Raw genomic sequence first — 21683 nt, 5'->3', positions numbered from 1 at the left:
TTTCACGCAGTATGACTATGACTATTTTGGTGTTTACAGAGTTGTATGGTTGCACATCTGTTGCGCTGCAGCAAGTAAGAATTTCATTGTTACGATTCTGTACACATGACAATAATAATGAATCTTGACTTGAAATAATTAATTTGTTTCAGGAGTGGTTCTTAGGAAAGGCATTACATGATGAACAATCGACAATCATTCATCATTATGCGTTTGCTGAAGATCCCGTAGTTTTTAAGTACCCCGATTTTGCTGCAGGCTGGTCTATGAGCCTTCCACTTGTCAACAGGTCAGTTACTGATTTGCTTGTTACCGTTCGCTGTTAATCCCCATCCTTCCTGATTCTACAGTACCTGCATTGTGCAGTTGAGATAATCACAATGACCTTGTGGCTAAACTCACGTAAGCCAACTATCTTTTCATCTGTTGAAGGGTCCTGACCCGAAACATCATCCATCCTTTTCTCCTGACCCGCTGAGTTACTCCAGCACTTTATGTCTGTCTTTGGTATAAACTGGCATCTGCAGTTCTTTGTTTCTACTCCTCTATCTTTTGATGTGGTCTGAAATAGCTCCTCAATGTCTGTGGGTGTTAAGAATAGAAGAGCTTTCAAAAGGATGAAGTCTGTGATTCCTTCTAGTTCAGCAATTCCACCATTCCTGTTCTTCCACTTGTTTCTAAACCATGTAACTTGTCTCTCCAATGCCTTTAGTCTTGAATGAATCCACTACCTTTATAGCAGTGCGATCCCAATCTTAATTACTCTGGGTATGAGAAAGGCTTTACTTAGATGCTCCTTGTATTTTTTGCCCAAAACTTTAAATCAGTGCTCACGGTGTTCCAGTGATCTGCTGCTAGTTTAGTTTAATTTAATTTAGAGATACAGCATTGAAATAGACCCTTTGGTCCAGGTCGAACAGTGATCACCCGTTCTTGGTTCTTGGTTTCTTGGTCCTCTAAAATATTCCAAATGGAATTTAAACTGGAGGTGGTGAAGGGAGGGCTTAAGCCAGAAAGGGTTATTGGGCAGAAAGAGCTACTTTAAATTTAGTTGCATCTGGTTGGGTAACTATAGTTTGGTGGAGATTATTCCATGCTTTAATAGTGCAGGGGAAGAACGAATTGCTGTATACATCTGACTTCACACTAGTTCTATGTTATCGCCTATTTAGGGCCTGTTTCCACGCTGTATCTCTAAACTAAACTAAACGAAAAAGGGGTAAGATTTAATATGAACCTGAGGGGCCTCTTTCAACCTTATCTACTTGACCCACTGAGTTACTTTAATTGTACTTTGAGATCATGTTTGATGTATATGGTGACAGGGTGGCGTAGCGGTAGAGTTGCTGCATTACAGCGCCAGTGACTCGGGTTCGATCAAGACTACAGGTGCTGTCTGTACAGAGTTTGTACGTTCTTACTGTGACCTGTGTGGGTTTTCTCCGGCTATTCGGTTTCCTCCCACACTCCAAAGACGTCCAGGTTGGTAGGTTAATTGGCTTGGGTAAAATTATAAATTGGTCCTAGTGTTTGTAGGATAGTATTAATGTGGGGGATCACTGTTTCTATGCTGTATCTCTAAACTAAAGTTAAACTATTTTATGACGACAAATGTACAGATGTGGCAGTTTAATTTGATCCTGTGCTGTGTCTGAAATTCTAACCATTATGCCTCAGAGTGCAAGAAAATCATTTAATTTAGTATATCACAGAGAATATTGACTCTCAACAATATATTCAGACTCAGCTTTTGCATTAACTCCATCTCTAACAGACTTGCAAAACAATTGAGGAATGAAAAGCCTTCTTCGGATTTTACTATTGACTTGAAACATGAGGTGAGTAATAGTGAAGATTGCTTAGATTGGTGTAAGTGGTTGCTACCTACCATCAGCCTTTCCATGTGTTAGAATCATTGAATATGTTTTGATTACTTTCATCGTTCTTCATTTGTGTTGTGTAAAGATGTGTTTTATTGTGTAACGATCTGCGTGCTGACTTGCACATTTAAAATATTCCAACAATATCTCTAAATTACTGTCGATGAAGAGCAATGATGCACATCGACTAAGTAAGAATCAGTCCTGCCAGCCATTTATAAGTTCATACCTTTTAGGAGCAGAATTAGGCCATTTGGCCAATCAAGTCTACACCACCATTCAGTCATGGCTGATCTATCTTTCCCTCTCAACCCCATTCTCCTGACAGTCCCCATAACTTCTGACAGCCATACTAATCAAGAATCGGTCAATTTCCACTTTAAAAATACCCAATGACATGGCCTCCACAGTCTTTTGTGGCAACGAATTTCACAGATTCACCACTCTCTGACTAAAGAAATTCCAGCATCTCCTTTCTAAAAGTATGTCCCTTTATTTTGAGGCTGTTGCCTCTGGTCCCAGACTCCCCCATTAGTGGTAAATCATCCACATCCACTCTATCCAAGCCTTTCACTATTCATAGAAACATAGAAATTAGGTGCAGGAGTAGGCCATTCGGCCCTTCGAGCCTGCACCGCCATTCAATATGATCATGGCTGATCATCCAACTCAGTATCCCATACCTGCCTTCTCTCCATACCCTCTGATCCCCTTAGCCACAAGGGCCACATCTAACTCCCTCTTAAATATAGCCAATGAACTGGCCTCAACTACCCTCTGTGGCAGAGAGTTCCAGAGATTCACCACTCTCTGTGTGAAAAAAGTTCTTCTCATCTCGGTTTTAAATGATTTTCCCCTTATCCTTAAGCTGTGACCCCTTGTCCTGGACTTCCCCAACATCGGAAACAATCTTCCTGCATCTAGCCTGTCCAACCCCTTAAGAATTTTGTAAGTTTCTATAAGATCCCCTCTCAATCTCCTAAATTCTAGAGAGTATAAACCAAGTCTATCCAGTCTTTCTTCATAAGACAGTCCTGACATCCCAGGAATCAGTCTGGTGAACCTTCTCTGCACTCCCTCTATGGCAATAATGTCCTTCCTCAGATTTGGAGACCAAAACTGTACGCAATACTCCAGGTGTGGTCTCACCAAGACCCTGTACAACTGCAGTAGAACCTCCCTGCTCCTATACTCAAATCCTTTTGCTATGAAAGCTAACATACCATTCGCTTTCTTCACTGCCTGCTGCACCTGCATGCCTACTTTCAATGACTGGTGTACCATATAACCATATAACCATATAACAATTACAGCACGGAAACAGGCCATCTCGGCCCTACAAGTCCGTGCCGAACAAATTTTTTTTCCCCTTAGTCCCACCTGCCTGCACTCATACCATAACCCTCCATTCCCTTCTCATCCATATGCCTATCCAATTTATTTTTAAATGATACCAATGAACCTGCCTCCACCACTTCCACTGGAAGCTCATTCCACACCGCTACCACTCTCTGAGTAAAGAAGTTCCCCCTCATATTACCCCTAAACTTATGTCCCTTAATTCTGAAGTCATGTCCTCTTGTTTGAATCTTCCCTGTTCTCAAAGGGAAAAGCTTGTCCACATCAACTCTGTCTATCCCTCTCATCATTTTAAAGACCTCTATCAGGTCACCCCTTAACCTTCTGCGCTCCAGAGAATAAAGACCTAACTTATTCAACCTATCTCTGTAACTTAGTTGTTGAAACCGAGGCAACATTCTAGTAAATCTCCTCTGTACTCTCTCTATTTTGTTGACATCCTTCCTATAATTGGGCGACCAAAATTGTACACCATACTCCAGATTTGGTCTCACCAATGCCTTGTACAATTAACATTACATCCCAGCTTCTATACTCAATGCTCTGATTTATAAAGGCTAGCATACCAAAAGCTTTCTTTACCACCCTATCTATATGAGATTCCACCTTCAAGGAACTATGCACGGTTATACCCAGATCCCTCTGTTCAACTGTATTCTTCAATTCCCTACCATTTACCATGTATGTCCTATTTTGATTTGTCCTGCCAAGGTGTAGCACCTCACATTTATCAGCATTAAACTCCATCTGCCATCTTTCAGCCCATTTTTCCAAATGGCCTAAATCACTCTGTAGACTTTGGAAATCCTCTTCATTATCCACAACACCCCCTATCTTGGTATCATCTACATACTTACTAATCCAATTTACCACACCTTCATCCAGATCATTGATGTACATGACAAACAACAAAGGACCCAACACAGATCCCTGAGGCACCCCACTAGTCACCTGCCTCCAACCCGATAAACAGCCATCCACCATTACCCTCTGGCTTCTTCCATTCAGCCACTGTTGAATCCATCTTGCTATTCCTGCATTTATACCCAACTATAAATGACACCCAGGTCTCGCTGCATCTCCCCTTTTCCTAATCGGCCACCATTTAGATAATAGTCTGCTTTCCTGTTTTTTCCACCAAAATGGATAACCTTACATTTATCCACATTATACTGCATCTGCCAAACATTTGCCCACTCACCCAACCTATCCAAGTCACCTTGCAGTCTCCTAGCATCCTCCCCACAGCTAACACTGCCCCCCAGCTTAGTGTCATCCGCAAACTTGGAGATATTGCCTTCAATTCCCTCATCCAGATCATTAATATATATTGTAAATAGCTGGGGTCCCAGCACCGAGCCTTGCGGTACCCCACTAGTCACTGCCCACCATTGTGAAAAGGACCCATTTACTCCTACTCTTTGCTTCATGTTTGCCAGCCAGTTCTCTATCCACATCAATACTGAACCCCCAATGCCGTGTGCTTTAAGTTTGTATACTAATCTCTTATGTGGGACCTTGTCGAAAGCCTTCTGGAAGTCCAGATACACCACATCCACTGGTTCTCCCCTATCCACGCTACTAGTTACATCCTCGAAAAATTCTATAAGATTCGTCAGACATGATTTACCTTTCGTAAATCTATGCTGACTTTGTCCAATGATTTCACCACTTTCCAAATGTGCTGCTATCCCATCTTTAATAACTGACTCAAGCAGTTTCCCCACTACCGATGTTAGACTAACTGGTCTGTAATTCCCCGTTTTCTCTCTCCCTCCCTTCTTAAAAAGTGGGGTTACGTTTGCTACCCGCCAATCCATATAACAATTACAACACGGAAACAGGCCATCTCGGCCCTACAAGTCCGTGCCGAACAATTTTTTTTTTTTTCCCCTTAGTCCCACCTGCCTGCACTCATACCACAACCCTCCATTCCCTTCTCATCCATATGCCTATCCAATTTATTTTTAAATGATACCAATGAACCTGCCTCCACCACTTCCACTGGAAGCTCATTCCACACCGCTACCACTCTCTGAGTAAAGAAGTTCCCCCTCATATTACCCCTAAACTTCTGTCCCTTAATTCTGAAGTCATGTCCTCTTGTTTGAATCTTCCCTATTCTCAAAGGGAAAAAAGCTTGTCCACATCAACTCTGTCTATCCCTCTCATCATTTTAAAGACCTCTATCAGGTCCCCCCTTAACCTTCTGCGCTCCAGAGAATAAAGACCTAACTTATTCAACTTATCTCTGTAACTTAGTTGTTGAAACCCAGGCAACATTCTAGTAAATCTCCTCTGTACTCTCTATTTTGTTGACATCCTTCCTATAATTAGGCGACCAAAATTGTACACCATACTCCAGATTTGGTCTCACCAATGCCTTGTACAATTATAACATTACATCCCAGCTTCTATACTCAATGCTCTGATTTATAAAGGCTAGCATACCAAAAGCTTTCTTTACCACCCTACCTATATGAGATTCCACCTTCAAGGAACTATGCATGGTTATACCCAGATCCCTCTGTTCAACTGTATTCTTCAATTCCCTACCATTTACCATGTACGTCCTATTTTGATTTGTCCTGCCAAGGTGCAGCACCTCACATTTATCAACATTAAACTCCATCTGCCATCTTTCAGTCCATTTTTCCAAATGGCCTAAATCACTCTGTAGACTTTGGAAATCCTCTTCATTATCCACAACACCCCCTATCTTGGTATCATCTGCATACTTACTAATCCAATTTACCACACCTTCATCCAGATCATTGATGTACATTACAAACAACAAAGGACCCAACACAGATCCCTGAGGCACCCCACTGGTCACCTGCCTCCAACCCGATAAACTAGGAACTACTCAGGGACTACTCAGGAACTACTCCAGAATCTAAAGAGTTTTGAAAGATTATTACTAATGCATCCACTATTTCTGGAGCTACTTCCTTAAGTACTCTGGGATGCAGCCTATCTGGCCCTGGGGATTTATCGGCCTTTAATCTATTCAATTTACCCAACACCACTTCCCGACTAACCTGGATTTCACTCAATTCCTCCAACTCCTTTGACCCGCGGTCCCCTGCTATTTCCGGCAGTTTATTTCTGTCTTCCTTAGTGAAGACGGAACCAAAGTAGTTATTCAATTGGTCCACCATATCCTTGTTCCGCATGATCAACTCGCCTGTTTCTGACTGCAAGGGACCTACATTTGTTTTAACTAATCTCTTTCTTTTCACATATCTATAAAAACTTTTGCAGTCAGTTTTTATGTTCCCTGCCAGTTTTCTTTCATAATCTATTTTTCCTTTCCTAATTAAGCCCTTTGTCCTCCTCTGCTGGTCTCTGAATTTTTCCCAGTCCTCTGGTACGCTGCTTTTTCTGGCTAATTTGTACGCATCATCCTTCGCTTTGATACTATCCCTGATTTCCCTTGTTATCCACGGATGCACTACCTTCTCTGATTTATTCTTTTGCCAAACTGGGATGAACAATTTTTGTAGTTCATCCATGCAGTCTTTAAATGTCTTCCATTGCACATCCACCGTCAACCCTTTTAGAATTAATTGCCAGTCAATCTTGGCCAATTCACGTCTCATACCCTCAAAGTTACCTTTCTTTAAGATCAGAACCATTGTTTCTGAATTAACAATGTCACTCTCCATCCTAATGAAGAACTCAACCATATTATGGTCACTCTTGCCCGAGGGGCCACGCACAACAAGATTGCTAGCTAACCCTTCCTCATTACTCAATACCCAGTCTAGAATAGCCTGCTCTCTCGTTGGTTCCTCTACACGTTGGTTTAGAAAACTATCCCGCATACATTCCAAGAAATCCTCTTCCTCAGCACCCCTGCCAATTTGATTCACCCAATCTATATGTAGATTGAAGTCACCCATTATAACTGTTTTGCCTTTGTCGCACGCATTTCTAATTTCCTGTTTGATACCATCTCCAACTTCACTACTACTGTTAGGTGGCCTGTACACAACACCCACCAGCGTTTTCTGCCCCTTAGTGTTTCGCAGCTCTACCCATACCGATTCCACATCCTCCAAACTAATGTCCTTCCTTTCCGTTAATCACCTCTCTAACCAGCAACGCTACCCCACCTCCTTTTCCTTTCTCTCTATCCCTCCTGAATATTGAATATTCCTGGATGTTCAGCTCCCAGCCTTGGTCATCCTGGAGCCATGTCTCCGTGATCCCAATTATATCATAATCATTAATGGCTATCTGCACGTTCAACTCATCCACCTTATTACGAATACTCCTTGCATTGAGACACAAAGCCTTCAGGCTTGTTTTTACAACGCTCTTACCCCTTCTACAATTATGTTGAAAAGTGGCCCTTTTTGATTTTTGCCCTGGTTTTGTCTGCCTGCCACTTTTACTTTTCACCTTGCTACCTATTGCTTCTACCCCCATTTTACACCCCCCTGCCTCTCTGCTCTTGTACCCATCCCCCTGCCACATTAGTTTAAATCCCCCCTGACACCACTAGCAAACTCGCCCCCAAGGACATTGGTTCCATTCCAGCCCAGGTGCAGACTGTCCTGTTTGTACTGGTCCCACCTCCCCCAGAACTGGTTCCAATGCCCTAAAAATTTGAATCCCTCCCCCTTGCACCATTTTACAAGCCACGTATTCATCTGCAATATCCGCCTATTTCTACTCTGACTGGCCCGTAGTACTGGTAATAATCCAGAGATTATTACCTTTGAGGTCCTACTTTTAAGTTTATCTCCCAGCTCCCTAAATTCATCTTGTAGGACATCCCTTGTTTTACCTATATCGTTGGTGCCAATATGCACCACGACAACTGGCTGTTCACCCTCCCCCGTCAGAATGTTCTGCAGCCGTTCAGTGACATCCCTGACCCTTGCACCTGGGAGGCAACATACCATCCTGGAGTCTCGTTTGCGGCCGCAGAAACGCCTATCTATTCCCCTGACAATTGAATCCCCTATTACTATTGCCCTTCCACTCTTTTTTCCCCCCTCATGTGCCGCAGAGCCACCCATGGTGCCATGAACTTGGCTGCTGCTGCATTCCCCCGATGAGCCATCTCCCTCAACAGTATCCAAAATGGTATACCTGTTTAGGAGGGAGATGACCGCAGGGGACTCCTGCACTACCTGCCTACTGCTTTGCTGGCTATTGGCCACCCGTTCCCTTTCTGTCCTCTTACCTTTTACCTGCGGTGTGACCAACTCGCTGTACGTGCTATCCACGACTTTCTCAGCATCGTGGATGCTCCAGTATGAATCCAGCCGCAGTTCCAATCGTTCAATGCGGTCTGCCAGGAGCTGCAGCTGTACACACTTCCTGCAAACGTAGTCACCAGGGACACCGACCATATCCCTGATCTCCCACATGTTGCAGGCTGAGCAAACCACGGGGCCAATCTCCACTGACATATCTTACTCCCAAATTAACTCTATATTAAATATTAAAAAACACAAAACTTTATCCTTTAAACTTTACTAATAAATACTGTACACTTAACTCCCAGAATCCTTAACCTGAAGCCAGAAATGTAAAAATGTAAACCCGGGGTTGCACCCAATCAGCTGCTTCCTCTGGTCCTCTTCCACCAATCAGAGGCTTCCACCAGACTCCTTCTCTGGAACGTTGCCGATTTTGGTGTCAGCTCCCTGGGCCTCTGTGAAAACAAGCCCCGCAATGTATTTTATACTTACAGCGCAGGTACTCCTCCCCTCGCACCAATTTCCCTGGGCCTCCCTGGGAAATTCGGTAAGTTTCAGTGAGGTTCCCCCTCATCCTTCTAAATAATTTGCTGTGCACCGTAAACTTGCACTGTCATACACACGAGAGGGCAATTACAATTTATAGAAGCCAATTAACCTACAAACCTGTACTTCTTTGAAGTTTGGGAAGATATCAGAGCACTTGGAGAAAACCCATGCCGTCACAGGGAGAACGTACAAACTCCGAACTGACAGCACCCATAGTCAGGATGGAAACTGGATCACTGACGCCGTAAGGTAGCAGCTCTAACAGACTTGCTACCTACCTGTGCTGTCTAAAATGACAGCTAGCAAATCCCATTTTTCAAGGAACACAAAGTGTTGGAGTAACTCAGCGGGTCAGGTAACATCTCTGGAGAACATGGATAGGTGACTTCTGGTTGAAGAAGTGACTTGACATGAAATGCCACACATCTATGTTTTCCAGAGATGCTGCCTGACCCGCTGAGTTACTCCAGCACTTTATGATTTTTTTTCTTTGGTAACTAGCATCTGCAGTTCCTTGTATCCTACTTTGAAGTGGAGAAGGCTGGCTGTAAATGGAGTTAACCTTTTGGAGTATCGATCTGCAGATGCTACAGACATGTTTCAGCCAGATGCGACAATTTATCTCCCAGTTGCTAAACATTTAAACTCCCCTTCCCATTCCCACACTGACTTATCTGCCCTGGTCCTCCTCCTATGCCAATGTGAAGTCACATGCAAAATGGAAGAACAGCACCTCGTATTCCACTTGGATAGTTTACAACCAGCAGTATGACCAATTTTAGGTAACGAACGTACAAATCCTCCCTCCTTTCTCCCGCTCTCTTTCCTGTGCCCCACCATTTCTCCTTCTCACTGTCCCCTTCTACCTTAATTCCTTTGCCTTAGTTTAGTTTAGTTTAATCTAGAGATACAACATCAAAACAGGCCCATCAGCCAACCGAGTCTGCGTCGACCAGCGATTACCCATAAACTACATCTATCCTACACACGAAGAACAATTTACAGAAGCCAATTAACCTACAAACCTGCACGTCTTTGGAATGTGGGAGGAAACCGGAGCAGCCGGAGAGAACGCACGCAGTCACAGGCAGGACACACAAACCCCGTACAGATAGCACCAGAGGTCAGGATCGAACCCAGGTCTCTGCCGGTGTAAGGCTGCACTGTGCTGCTCTGCTCTGACTTCACATTTCATGGCTCTTCTTTCCTTATCTCCTTATCTCACACTTTTTGCCTTTATCCACCCATCTGCCTATCGACCCCACCCCCTCACATGTATCTACCTATCGCTCGCCAGGCTTTGTCCCGCTCCCACCTCTTTTCCAGCTATCCTCCCCTCCCAGCTACCACAATATGACTGAAGAAGGATTCCAACCCAAAACGTCACATATCCATGTTCTCCAGAGATGCTGCCTGACACGCGGAGTTACTGCAGCACTTTGTGTATAACTTTAAATTTGAGTTGCTTTTCTTTGGATTTGGAATGGATATTAATGGAATTTTTCTTTTGCAGATTGCACTTTTTATTTCACAAAGGTCTAAGGGTCCCTCGCTGACACCGGTGAGAGAGTTTTGTACGGAAGATGTAACCTCATCTGAAGCAGCCAACTGTGCCACCACATTTCATACCTATCTTCCATTCTGTGTGAGTGGATTATTAAGATATATATCTGTGGTTGAATGTTGACCATTTTGTCATCCGTTCAAACATTGTCACATATTTGTAATTGACTTTAGGAGTTTTGTTTCAAGAGGCATAATAATGGGGCGGCATGATGGCTGCCTTACAGCACCAGTATAGACTTACTACCTTACAGGGCCAGTGACCCGGGTTTGATCCTGACTATGAGTGCTGTCTGTAGGGAGTTTGCACATTCTCCCCGTGACCATGTGGGTTTTCTCCAGGTGTTCCGGTTTCCTCTCACACTCCAAAGACGTGCAGGTTTGTAGGTTAATTGGTTTTGGTAAGAATTATGAATTGTCCTTGGTGTGTAGGATAGTGTTGACATACGGGGTGGTCGCTGGTCGGTGAGAGCTCGGTGGACCGAAGGGCCAGTTGTGGACTCGGTGGGCAAAGGGCCAGTTACCGCGCTGTACCTCTAAACTAATGGGCATCCTCATGGGTTGTCGACATTCTGTCACCTTATTGCAACTATATGCCATTGCATTCCCATTCCCCTGTGGTCTTTGTAATCTTTCCTTCAGACTTAATAGGGTAAGTTTGGAAAATCAAAAATAATAAGAAACCTTATAGAGTAGGTATGTTACAAAACCTACCTGAATCGTGGCTGAGAATCTGCCCCACCCCGTGTGCGCGATTTTGGCGCTGTTTAGAGGGGGCGGGTTTAAAATGCGATTTTTACTAGGCTGTTGCAATCGAAAATGTTCAGCCTAGTAAATCATTAACGGAAAATCGCTGAAAGACCCCGTCGCAAAAGGTATTATTAGTTTTTATGGCCTTGTATAATAGTTATAGTAGTTTAAAAATCACTCCCTCAACCCGCAACCTCTCGCAGCCCCAGGGTTTTATAAAGCAAACAATTAAAGGTATGTACTTTATTTTTACATTAAAAGGGGCTTCTTAAGAACCCTGTATATAAAGTTTTCTATAGCGAGTAGCTCATTTTGGGCTCTTTATATCCCGCAGTATTTTTCTGGGCATTTGAGGGCACAAATCCAGCGCAATGTGAACGTTCTAAACCAGCGCGTTCACAGGAACCCACTAGAAAGCCGATTTAAAATGGACTTTAATTCACAGCAATTGAACACTAAATTCCTTCCATTTGGCCTATAAATTGATGTAAATGAGATTTAAAAATCATGTTTTATTGTGAATTATTTGTGAATATTATTTGGACACTTAGGCTATTTAAAAATGTTAATCATTTATTAAGAAATGGATAGATGTTTAGATCTAGTAATTGAAGTTTGAAATTAGCTACAATTGGGTAACTAACTAATTATATGCTTTAATTTCAGGTCATCCAAGTAAGATCATTTTATATTTGTTTCAGAATGCTTCAATCTATGATAACTGAAAATTTCATTCAGTTCTCTTAATTTTTAAGAAGGTTATGGGCTTTTGACTGTCCAGGGTGGGTGGTGAAGTTTTAAAGATTTAACCTGTGGGGCAACGTTTTCACCCAAAGGTGGTGGGTTGTTTGGAACAAGCTGCCGGAGGAGGTAGTCATGGCAGGTGTCATCACAACTTTTTAAACGCATTTGGACAGGGTAGGAAATATTTAGAGGTATATGGGCCAAATGCAGACAGGTGGGACTATTGTAGGTGGGCCATATTGGTTGGCATAGGCAATTTGGGCCAACAGGTGTGTTTCCAGGCTGTGTGACTTTCATTGTTCTTTGTTAGCACATATGACTATTAAACACTCTGAACTTGACACTTGGCTACATTTAGTTTTTGGAGCATTCCTAGGTGTAAAGTTGATATAAATGTAAATCGAATTTTTTAAATCTATCTTTTTACAGGGTAAATTAGTAGAGAAGGAAAACATCTTTTTTGCAGTAAAAACCTGCCAAAAATTCCATCGGGAAAGAAGTAAGTGCCTGATCATGTATTACACGTTTAAAGCATTTTTGCATCATATAACCCAAAATCCAGTGTCCAAATATTGTGTTATTGTTAAAGCTTTCAATTGGGACTGTGCAATAGTTTGGATAGGCACACAATGAATCTGTAATATATATATATAACATATGTATATGTACAGGCACTCCCCAGCTTACATAAGTTACATTCAGTGAAATTAGTTTAGTTTGGATATACAACGCAGAAACATGTCCTTCGGCCCAACGAGTCCGCGATGACCAGCGATCCCCGCACACTAACACACCAGGGACAATTTACAATTTTACCAAGACAATTAGCCTACAAACCTGTACGTCTTTGGAGTGTTGGAGGAAACCAGAGCACCCAGGGAAAAGCCACGCTGGTCATGGGGAGATCATACAAACGCCGTACAGACGGCACCCGTAGTCAGGTTTGAACCCTTAGGTAAGTCAGATTTTACGTAAGTCAGAATCACCATCCACATCCCATGCCCAAAAGAACTGACTGAGAGTATTCCTGTCTCAGCGCCATCTAGCTGCATCCGGGGCACTTTTCTGCAGCATGTGGCCTTCTGGGTAAGCGCTGCCGCCATTTCTGATTACCCATCCTTGATTTACAAGTTTACAGGAATAGATTACTGAGGCCACATGCAAGAGGCTCCATGTTTTGGCACCATTTTCAAAGTCCATGTTCCAGGCAAGTCCCAGACAGTTGCGGGCCTCCAGCCGTCTCCTTCCATGGACGCAACGTCCCTCTCCTCGCCCGTCCATCTTTGTGCCCGGGGGTGCCTCCCGTAGTCAACCACGAGGGTGCGGTAGGACAGACCCTGATTCCCTCTGCTCTCCTACTGATCTCTCACCTTTCCCTTCGCATCCACCGTTGCTGGCTCCATCCTTCTGGTCCCTGGACTTTGGGGGGCCGGCTCAGTGGCTTCATCCTTCCAGGCCGTGATCCGTTGGATCTTCCGTTCGGCCACGGGGGTCCGGTTCAGCAGGCACCCCCTGAAGCCGCACAGATAGCATTATTCGGTTCTTATGTTTAATCTAAAATGTTCTAGTTTTATTTAGAATTATTTCCAAGCAATGTTTTGCCTCTATCCTGTAGTACCCATTGTCAAGAAGACATGGGAAAAGGAAGTAGCCCTGATAGAATACTACAGCGATCACGTGGACGATTCAATCCCGACGCTGTACCTGGGAATACCAAACACTGAAAGAGGTAGGTCGCCAACATGCTGGATTCCCACACCAATATTTCACAAGAAAAATGTTGACGTTTCATTCTTTTCCATTTATTTACGATAAAAAACCCTACAGTGTCCCAGTATTGTGGGAACAATTTGTGCACTGTGCCAGAAATGTGTTTTCATTGTTGGATTGTAAGAACTAACCTTGCAGAACTAAATACTGTAATAAATGAATTAGAAAGCAACCAATTATTCTTTAGATAATTGTCTGAAGATGGATTCCGACCCGAAACGTCACCCACTTTTTTTTCTCCAGAGTTCCTGCCTGATCCACTGAGCTACTCCAGCACTTTGTGTCTACCATTCTTTCGATAGATTCGAGATCCGACTCGAAACGTTACCTATTCTTTTTCTCCAGAGATGCTGCCTTAACGTTATGGTAAACCGTAAGGCGGTAATGATCGAGCCTTTGCCTTGAACGAGACACAGCTTCAATGCGATTCTGCAATTCATTTTGTGGGATGAGGTGCACTGCAGGAAGTTTGCCCATGTTGGTCTGCAGTCAGGGTTAAGAGCAGTGGATAGGATTTTTACCATTTTCGCCACCTCCAACGGGTCGCATCTTCCCAACTCCACCCCTTTACACCTTCCGCAGAGACAGTTTCCTCCGCAACTCCCAGGTCAACTCATCTCTTCCCACCCAAACCACCCCCTCCCCAGGTACCTTTCCCTGCATCCGCAGGAGATGCAACACCTGTCCCTATATTGTATTGTATTGTATTCAATTTATTGTAATCATCTCATAAGAGACCTCTCCTTTCTTGATCTCACTGTCTCCATCACAGGATATGGACCATCAACTGACGTCTATTATAAACCTACTGACTCACACAACTATCTAGACTACACTTCTTACCACCCTGCCTCCTGAAAAGACTCTATTCCCCACACCCAATTTCTCCGTCTATGCCGCATCTGCACCCAAGATGAATGGGTGTTCCATACCAGGACAACCGAGATGTCCTCATACTTCAGGTTACAGGGATTCCTCTCTTCCATCATAGATGAGATCCTCACACATGTCACCTCAGTACCCTGCAGCTCCACTCTGCTCCCCCTCCCCTTAGTCGCAACAGGGACAGAGTCCCCCTCGTCCTTACCTTTCACCCCATCAGCTGTCGCATACAACACATAATCCTCCAACATTTTCTCCACCTGCACCGAGATCCCAACACTAGTCACATTTTCCCCCATCTCCACCCGTTTCTGCCTTCTGTAGACCGTTCCTTCCGCAACTCCCTGGTTAACTCATCCTTTCTCACCCCCTTCCCAGGTACCTTTCCCTGCAACCGCAGGAGATTCAACACCTGTCCCTATACTTCCTCCCTCGGCTCTGTCCAGGGACCCCGACAGTCCTTTCAGGTTCACTTGCACCTCCAAACTCTTCAAATGTATCCGTTGTTCAAGGTGTACACATCGACGAGACCAAACGTAGACTGGCCGATTGCTGAATACCTAAGCTCAGTCCACCTGGACCTACCTGATCTCCTGGTTGCCAAACACTTTAATGGGAAGATTAAAGGAGAACTTACCGTTTGAAGTTTGATCTTTATTTTAATGAGAAGTTGAAGTGAGGGATTACGTGAAGAGCCCACCAGCCCGCATGCACGTCAAACTTTAGAGCAGCTGTATGAAACCACAGAATAGTTGCTGGTCTGCACCGATACCCTCTGTGTGTTTTTTTATGACTAATAAATTTTTTATGACCATAAACCCTGTTTGCTCAAGTCTTCTCCGAAGATGAATTTTGGAAGCTGAATATTTTTGGTCTTGCATAAATGTGCGAACTTTGGGTTCAGTTCTGGTTTGATGGCGTCTTTCCGGAAACAGTTCATTTCAAAATGAGCGTTGCAAAGCAGTGCCATAGCATCCTGCTGAACTTCGGATAATTGAAAGCCATCGATTGATCTAGCAAAGGCTGTGATGCCTGCAGACAATAGCCTCAGGATCCGTTGAAGCTTTGGATTTGGTATTGGACCCAATATAACCCCAAATAAAGGCGTTAACTAAGGGCACATTTAAAGTTGCACAATTTTCCGGACTGGGATATTTCGCAGTCGTTTCCACCATAGTTTCCCCCTTCAGCTGGTGGGAAGTGAGGTAGCTGATGCTTCTGGCCAACTCCTCTTGAAGTGGTTTGCCTGTCCCCGAAGGAATAGCAAATTTGGAGGCAAGAGCGGGCAACTCTTCTTTATGCGAATCACGCATATTATGCATTACAGCATGAGCCTCCGGCACACATTTATATTCGGTGTCAGCTGCATACTGATCTCCAAAACTCCCCTCGTCCGAGTGGGGGGAAATTAGCAACCCTGTACCAGGAGCTGCAGCAGGCATTTGAATAGAACTGCCTGAGTATACCTCCGTAGCACGGAGCATATTGTGTGCCAGCATCTTCTCCATAAGATGCTCCATCTGAGATAACCGGCCTAACACATCAGATGTGGGAGCAATATCTTGGCCTGAATCGTCTGACAGGACTTGCCTCACTGTTTTAGTTTTGGCTTTACCCCCCTTCGGGGCTGCCAAGCTGCTTCCTTTAGGAACTATTTCCGAGGTAGCTGAGCAGACCGGACGGAGCTGCCAGCGACTCTGAGGAAGAAATGGACGGCCACCAGCTTCACTACCGTGGTCTTCTGCAGCCGGTTTTACCGCGGCCCATCTAGGTTTGGTCCTAGGTTTCTCCATAATCAAACCTAGAGACTCTGTTGAAAAATAAAGTACACTCAAACACCACAGAGCAAGTTTGCACTTACCTGAGAGGTTTTTAAACTTACTGCTGGTGGAACCGACGTTCCCCCCAGCCTGTCCGTGCGCCATGCGTTTGACTTATTGACGCGCATGCGGGCTGGCGGGCTCTTCACGTAGTCACGCACCTGACTTCGATATAAAATTCCCCTTCCCATTCCCACACTGGCCTTTCTATCCTAGGCCTCCCCATTGTCAGAGTGAGGCCAAACACAAATTGGAGGAACAGCATCTCGTATATCGCGTGGGCAGCTTACAACCCAGTGGTATGAATATTGATTTTTCCTACTTCAAGTAACCCTTGCATCCCCCTCTCTTCATCCCTCCCCCAGCCAAGTCGTACCAGCTTCAAAGCCGTCATGTTGAGTCTCATTGTCTATGCTCGTTTTCACCTAGGCCAAGGCTAACAATGGCCTTTTTCCTTTATCATTTTTTTTGGCACAATACACAATACAATTTATTTGTCACTTGAACCTCATAGAGGCTCAAATGAAATTTTGTTTCTGCAGTCATACACACATGAAAAAAAAGACCCAAGACACAACACAATTTACACAGACATCCATCACAGCGCATCTCCTCCTCGCTGTGATGGAAGGCAAAAAAAACGTATCTCTCCCCTGCACTCCCCATTCCCCTCCCCCACCTTGGTCAGTCTGATCACGTCTCATTGTTCCTGCTCCCTAAGTACTCCCCACTCATCAGACGGGTTAAACCAACTGTAAGGACAGTTAAAGTCTGGTCAGAGGAAGCGGACCACACTTCAGCAGTGTTTTGGAAACACTGACTGGAAGGCGTTTGCAGCCCAGGCTCTCACACGGACATTGATTCCTACACATCCTCTGTTCTGGACTTTATAAACTCCACCATCAATAGTGTCACCTCCCTCAAACAGGTGACCATATACCCGAATCAGAAGCCATGGATGAACAGCGAGGTCAGGCTACTGCTGAAAGCACGGGACACCGCTTTCAGGTCAGGCGATGCCCGAGCCTACAGTTCATCCAGGGCTAACCTGAAGAGGGGCATCAGGAAGGCCAAGCACTGCCATAAGCTCAGGATTGAGGAGCACTTCAACAACAACTCCGACCCCCGACGCATGTGGCAAGGCATCCAGGCCATCACGGACTACAGACCCTCCAACATCACCCCCACATCCAGCGACGCCTCCTTCCTTGAGGAGCTTAATCACTTCTATGGCCGCTTCGACAGGGACAATCTAGAGACAGCCATCAAGGCTGTGCTACCTGCCGATCACCAACCCCTCACACTCACCCCCCTACGACGTGTACGTGGCACTGAGTAGGACTAATGCACGTAAGGCTGCTGGCCCTGACGGCATCCCCGGGCGCGTGCTCAGTGCCTGTGCTGCGCAGCTGACAGACGTCTGGACTGACATCTTCAACCTGTCACTTGCCCAAGCAGTTGTCCCCACTTGCCTTAAAGCCACCTCCATCGTGCCAGTGCCAAAACACTCCACTGCGGCAAGCCTCAACGACTTCCGCCCAGTTGCACTTACCCCCATCATCACCAAGTGCTTCGAGAGGCTGGTCCTGGCACAACTCAAAAGCTGCCTACCCCCCACACTGGATCCCTATCAGTTTGCCTACCGCAAGAACAGGAGTACGGAGGATGCCATCTCAACGGCACTTCACTCCGCCCTCTCCCACCTTGACAACAGAGACACTTATGTAAGAATGCTGTTCATCGATTACAGCTCAGCATTCAACACCATTATTCCATCAAAACTGATCACCAAACTCGGTAACCTGGGCATCGACCCCTCCCTCTGCAACTGGATACTGGACTTTCTAACCAACAGACCCCAGTCTGTGAGGTTAGACAAGCACACCTCTTCAACCCTCACCCTGAACACCGGCGTTCCTCAGGGCTGTGTGCTGTGCCCCCTCCTCTACCCCTCTTCACCTATGACTGCACACCTGTACATGGTACTAACACCATCATCAAGTATGCAGATGATACAACGGTGATTGGCCTCATCAGCAACAACGATGAGCTGGCCTACAGGGAGGAGGTCCAGCACTTAGCAGCATGGTGCGCTGACAACAACCTGGCCCTTAACTCCAAGAAGACCAAGGAGCTCATTGTAGACTTCAGGAAGTCCAGAGGCGGCAGGCACACCCCCATCCACATTAACGGGACGGAGGTGGAACGTGTTTCTAGCTTCAGGTTCCTGGGAGTCAACATCTCCGATGACCTCTCTTGGACCCACAATACCTCTACTCTGATCAAGAAGGCTCATCAGCGTCTCTTCTTCCTGAGGAGACTGAAGAAGGTCCATCTGTCTCCTCAGATCCTGGTGAACTTCTACCGCTGCACCATCGAGAGCATCCTTACCAACTGCATCACAGTATGGTATGGCAACTGCTCTGTCTCCGACCGGAAGGCATTGCAGAGAGTGGTGAAAATTGCCCAACGCATCACCGGTTCCACGCTCCCCTCCATTGAGTCTGTCCAAAGCAAGCGCTGCCTGCGGAGGGCGCTCAGCATCGCCAAGGACTGCTCTCACCCCAACCATGGACTGTTTATCCTCCTACCATCCGGGAGGCGCTACAGGTCTCTCCGTTGCCGAACCAGCAGGTCGAGGAACAGCTTCTTTCCGGCGGCTGTCACTCTACTAAACAACGTACCTCGGTGACTGCCAATCACCACCCCCCCCCCCGGACACTTATTATTTTTTTTATTCAAATCGTTTGCTATGTCGCTCTTCAAGGGAGATGCTAAATGCATTTCGTTGTCTCTGTACTGTACACTGACAATGACAATTAAAATTGAATCTGAATCTGATGTCAGAGTCAAAGCCCCCGGCGGGCGATGGCAATTGTCCCGCGGCAATTAAAGCCACGGCGGGCGATGCAAGGCCGCGCTCCGGGTCTTGTTGTTGGAGCCCCCGGCGGGCGCTAGCAAAGTCCAGCAGCCGTTGAAGCCGCGCCGGGCGGTGATGTAAGGCCCCGCTCTAGGTCATCCTCGACCCCGCTACTCGGGCGGGAGAAGTCGCCGTTGCAGAAGCCTCGAAAAGCGGTCTCCCAACAGGAACCCGCGGGCTCCCGATATTACTGTCTGCCAGACCTGCGGTTGGAGCCTCCGAATCTCCGGGGGTCGGGTCGCAGCAGCGCGCCACCACAGCTCCACCCGCTCCGGACTCGGCCAGCTCTACGATGGTGAGTAGGTCCGCAGCTCCGTGACTGGAGCCCCAGGACGTTCCTGCTGGAGGCCGCTCCACGTTGCAGCCCCAACGACAACGGAGACCCAACAGGGAAAAGGTCGGGCTCTCCATGCAGGGGAAAGATTTTAAAAGTTTCCCCCACCCCCCCACACACACACATATACCCCATCAAAAAAATAATAAAAACTACATTAAAACGGGACAAAAATAACAAAAAGACAAACGGACTGCAGAGGCCGCTGCGACGTGAGTCGCGCCGCCCACAGTATTCTTTCATTCATTTGTTCTATATCTCTCTACATCACCATCTATATCTATCATTTCCCTTTCCCCTTTCCCCTAACTCTTAGTCTGAAGAAGGGTCGCGACCCGAAACATCATCTATTCCTTTTGTCCAGAGATGCTGTCTGACCTGCTGAGTTACACCAGCTCTTTGTGTCTATCAGTGGATAGGATTGTCAGGCTGCCATTTGATGAATTAAGTACAAATCTTTCAATCCAGTTAGAACAGCCGTCAAAGTCAACCAGAGAGCTTTCTTCACTGCCTGTGGAGTTGCACAAGATACAAGCAGAGAGTTTGCTATTTTTGAAAGTGTAGCGAACTCATAGTCATAGAGTGTTTCAGCAACTAAGTTACAGAGAAAGGTTGAACAAGTTAGGGCTTTATTCTTTGGAACGCAGAAGGTTAAGGGGGGACTTGATAGAGGTTTTTAAAATGATGAGAGGGATAGACAGAGTTGACGTGGAAAAGCTTTTCCCACTGAGAGTAGGGAAGATTCAAACAAGGGGACATGACTTGAGAATTAAGGCTCTGAAGTTTAGGGGTAACATGAGGGGGGGACTTCTTTACTCAGAGAGTGGTAGCTGTGTGGAATGAGCTTCCAGTGAAGGTGGTGGAGGCAGGTTCGTTTTTATCATTTAAAAATAAATTGGATAGTTATATGGATGGGAAGGGAATGGAGGGTTATGGTCTGAGCGCAGGTATATGGGACTAGGGGAGATTATATTTTTCGGCACGGACTAGAAGGGTCGAGATGGCCTGTTTCCGTGCTGTAATTGTTATATGGTTATATATGTTACAGCGTGGACCTTCAGCCCAACCTGCCCACACCGGCCAACATGTCCCATCTACACTAGCCCCACCTGCCTGCATTTGGCCCTCTAAACTTTTTTTTTCACTTTAATCTTTATTGCTTTTATGCATACACAAATAAAACACAAATATAACAACGAAACATAGCAACAAAACGTGCAGCAGTGCAGCGGGTAGGGTGGTGGGGGGGGGGGGGGGGGGGGGGTCAGTTTACAATTAATGATGCAGTACACAGAACTATTTACTTATTAAAACATTTTCCAATAACTTACATTATTGTCAATAAAAGTATACAGTTGATGTCTTTATTTCTATACCTAATCAATTTTTCCCATTTTCTGTTAAACTCGTCTTCTTTCACTCTTGGAGAATATGTCATTTTCTCCATCACAAATATTTCCTGTACTATGTCTAACCATTGTCTAGGTCTGGGTGTGTCCGCTGCAAGCCAGTTTCTTGTAATGGCCTTTCTGCCAGCTGTGACTAGGATTTTAACCAAGTAATGATCTTTCTTCAGCACCACTGTAGTTATATTACCCAGGTATAACAATGAACACTTCTTGGAGACTAGAGATCGTAATACCTCCTTTAATACTGAATTCACTCTGTCCCAAAATGGTTCTATTTTTGGGCAACTCCAGAAGATATGTGCATGATTTGCGTCTGTTTGGCCACATTGCCTCCAGCATGTTTGCTGCCTTAGAATTTGCTTGCTTTTTCTGTTAGGCGTAATAAAGAAACAAATCAAACATTTCCAATTAAATTCTCTCCATTTTTGTGAATTAGTGGATGTCTGTAGTGTTACACACATATGATACCATTCTTCTTCTGAGATTG

At 45.3% G+C, this 21683-nt stretch overlaps 1 protein-coding gene across 2 annotated transcripts in view; it reads left to right on the top strand.

The window, feature by feature from the left end:
• Positions 1 to 21683, top strand: part of b3glcta (beta 3-glucosyltransferase a) — a 100620-nt gene that overhangs the window by 40000 nt on the left and 38937 nt on the right. For both annotated transcript variants that reach the window (XM_055636867.1, XM_055636868.1), the window contains exons 7-11: positions 153 to 289; positions 1775 to 1838; positions 10518 to 10649; positions 12491 to 12560; positions 13677 to 13790. In XM_055636867.1, the coding sequence (XP_055492842.1) occupies positions 153 to 289; positions 1775 to 1838; positions 10518 to 10649; positions 12491 to 12560; positions 13677 to 13790 (517 nt within the window). The remainder of the gene's footprint in view (positions 1 to 152; positions 290 to 1774; positions 1839 to 10517; positions 10650 to 12490; positions 12561 to 13676; positions 13791 to 21683) is intronic.

The sequence above is a fragment of the Leucoraja erinacea genome, chromosome 6 (genome assembly GCF_028641065.1).
Source record: "Leucoraja erinacea ecotype New England chromosome 6, Leri_hhj_1, whole genome shotgun sequence".
Classification (NCBI taxonomy): domain Eukaryota; kingdom Metazoa; phylum Chordata; class Chondrichthyes; order Rajiformes; family Rajidae; genus Leucoraja; species Leucoraja erinaceus.
This window is presented reverse-complemented; position numbering and strand designations above follow the sequence as displayed.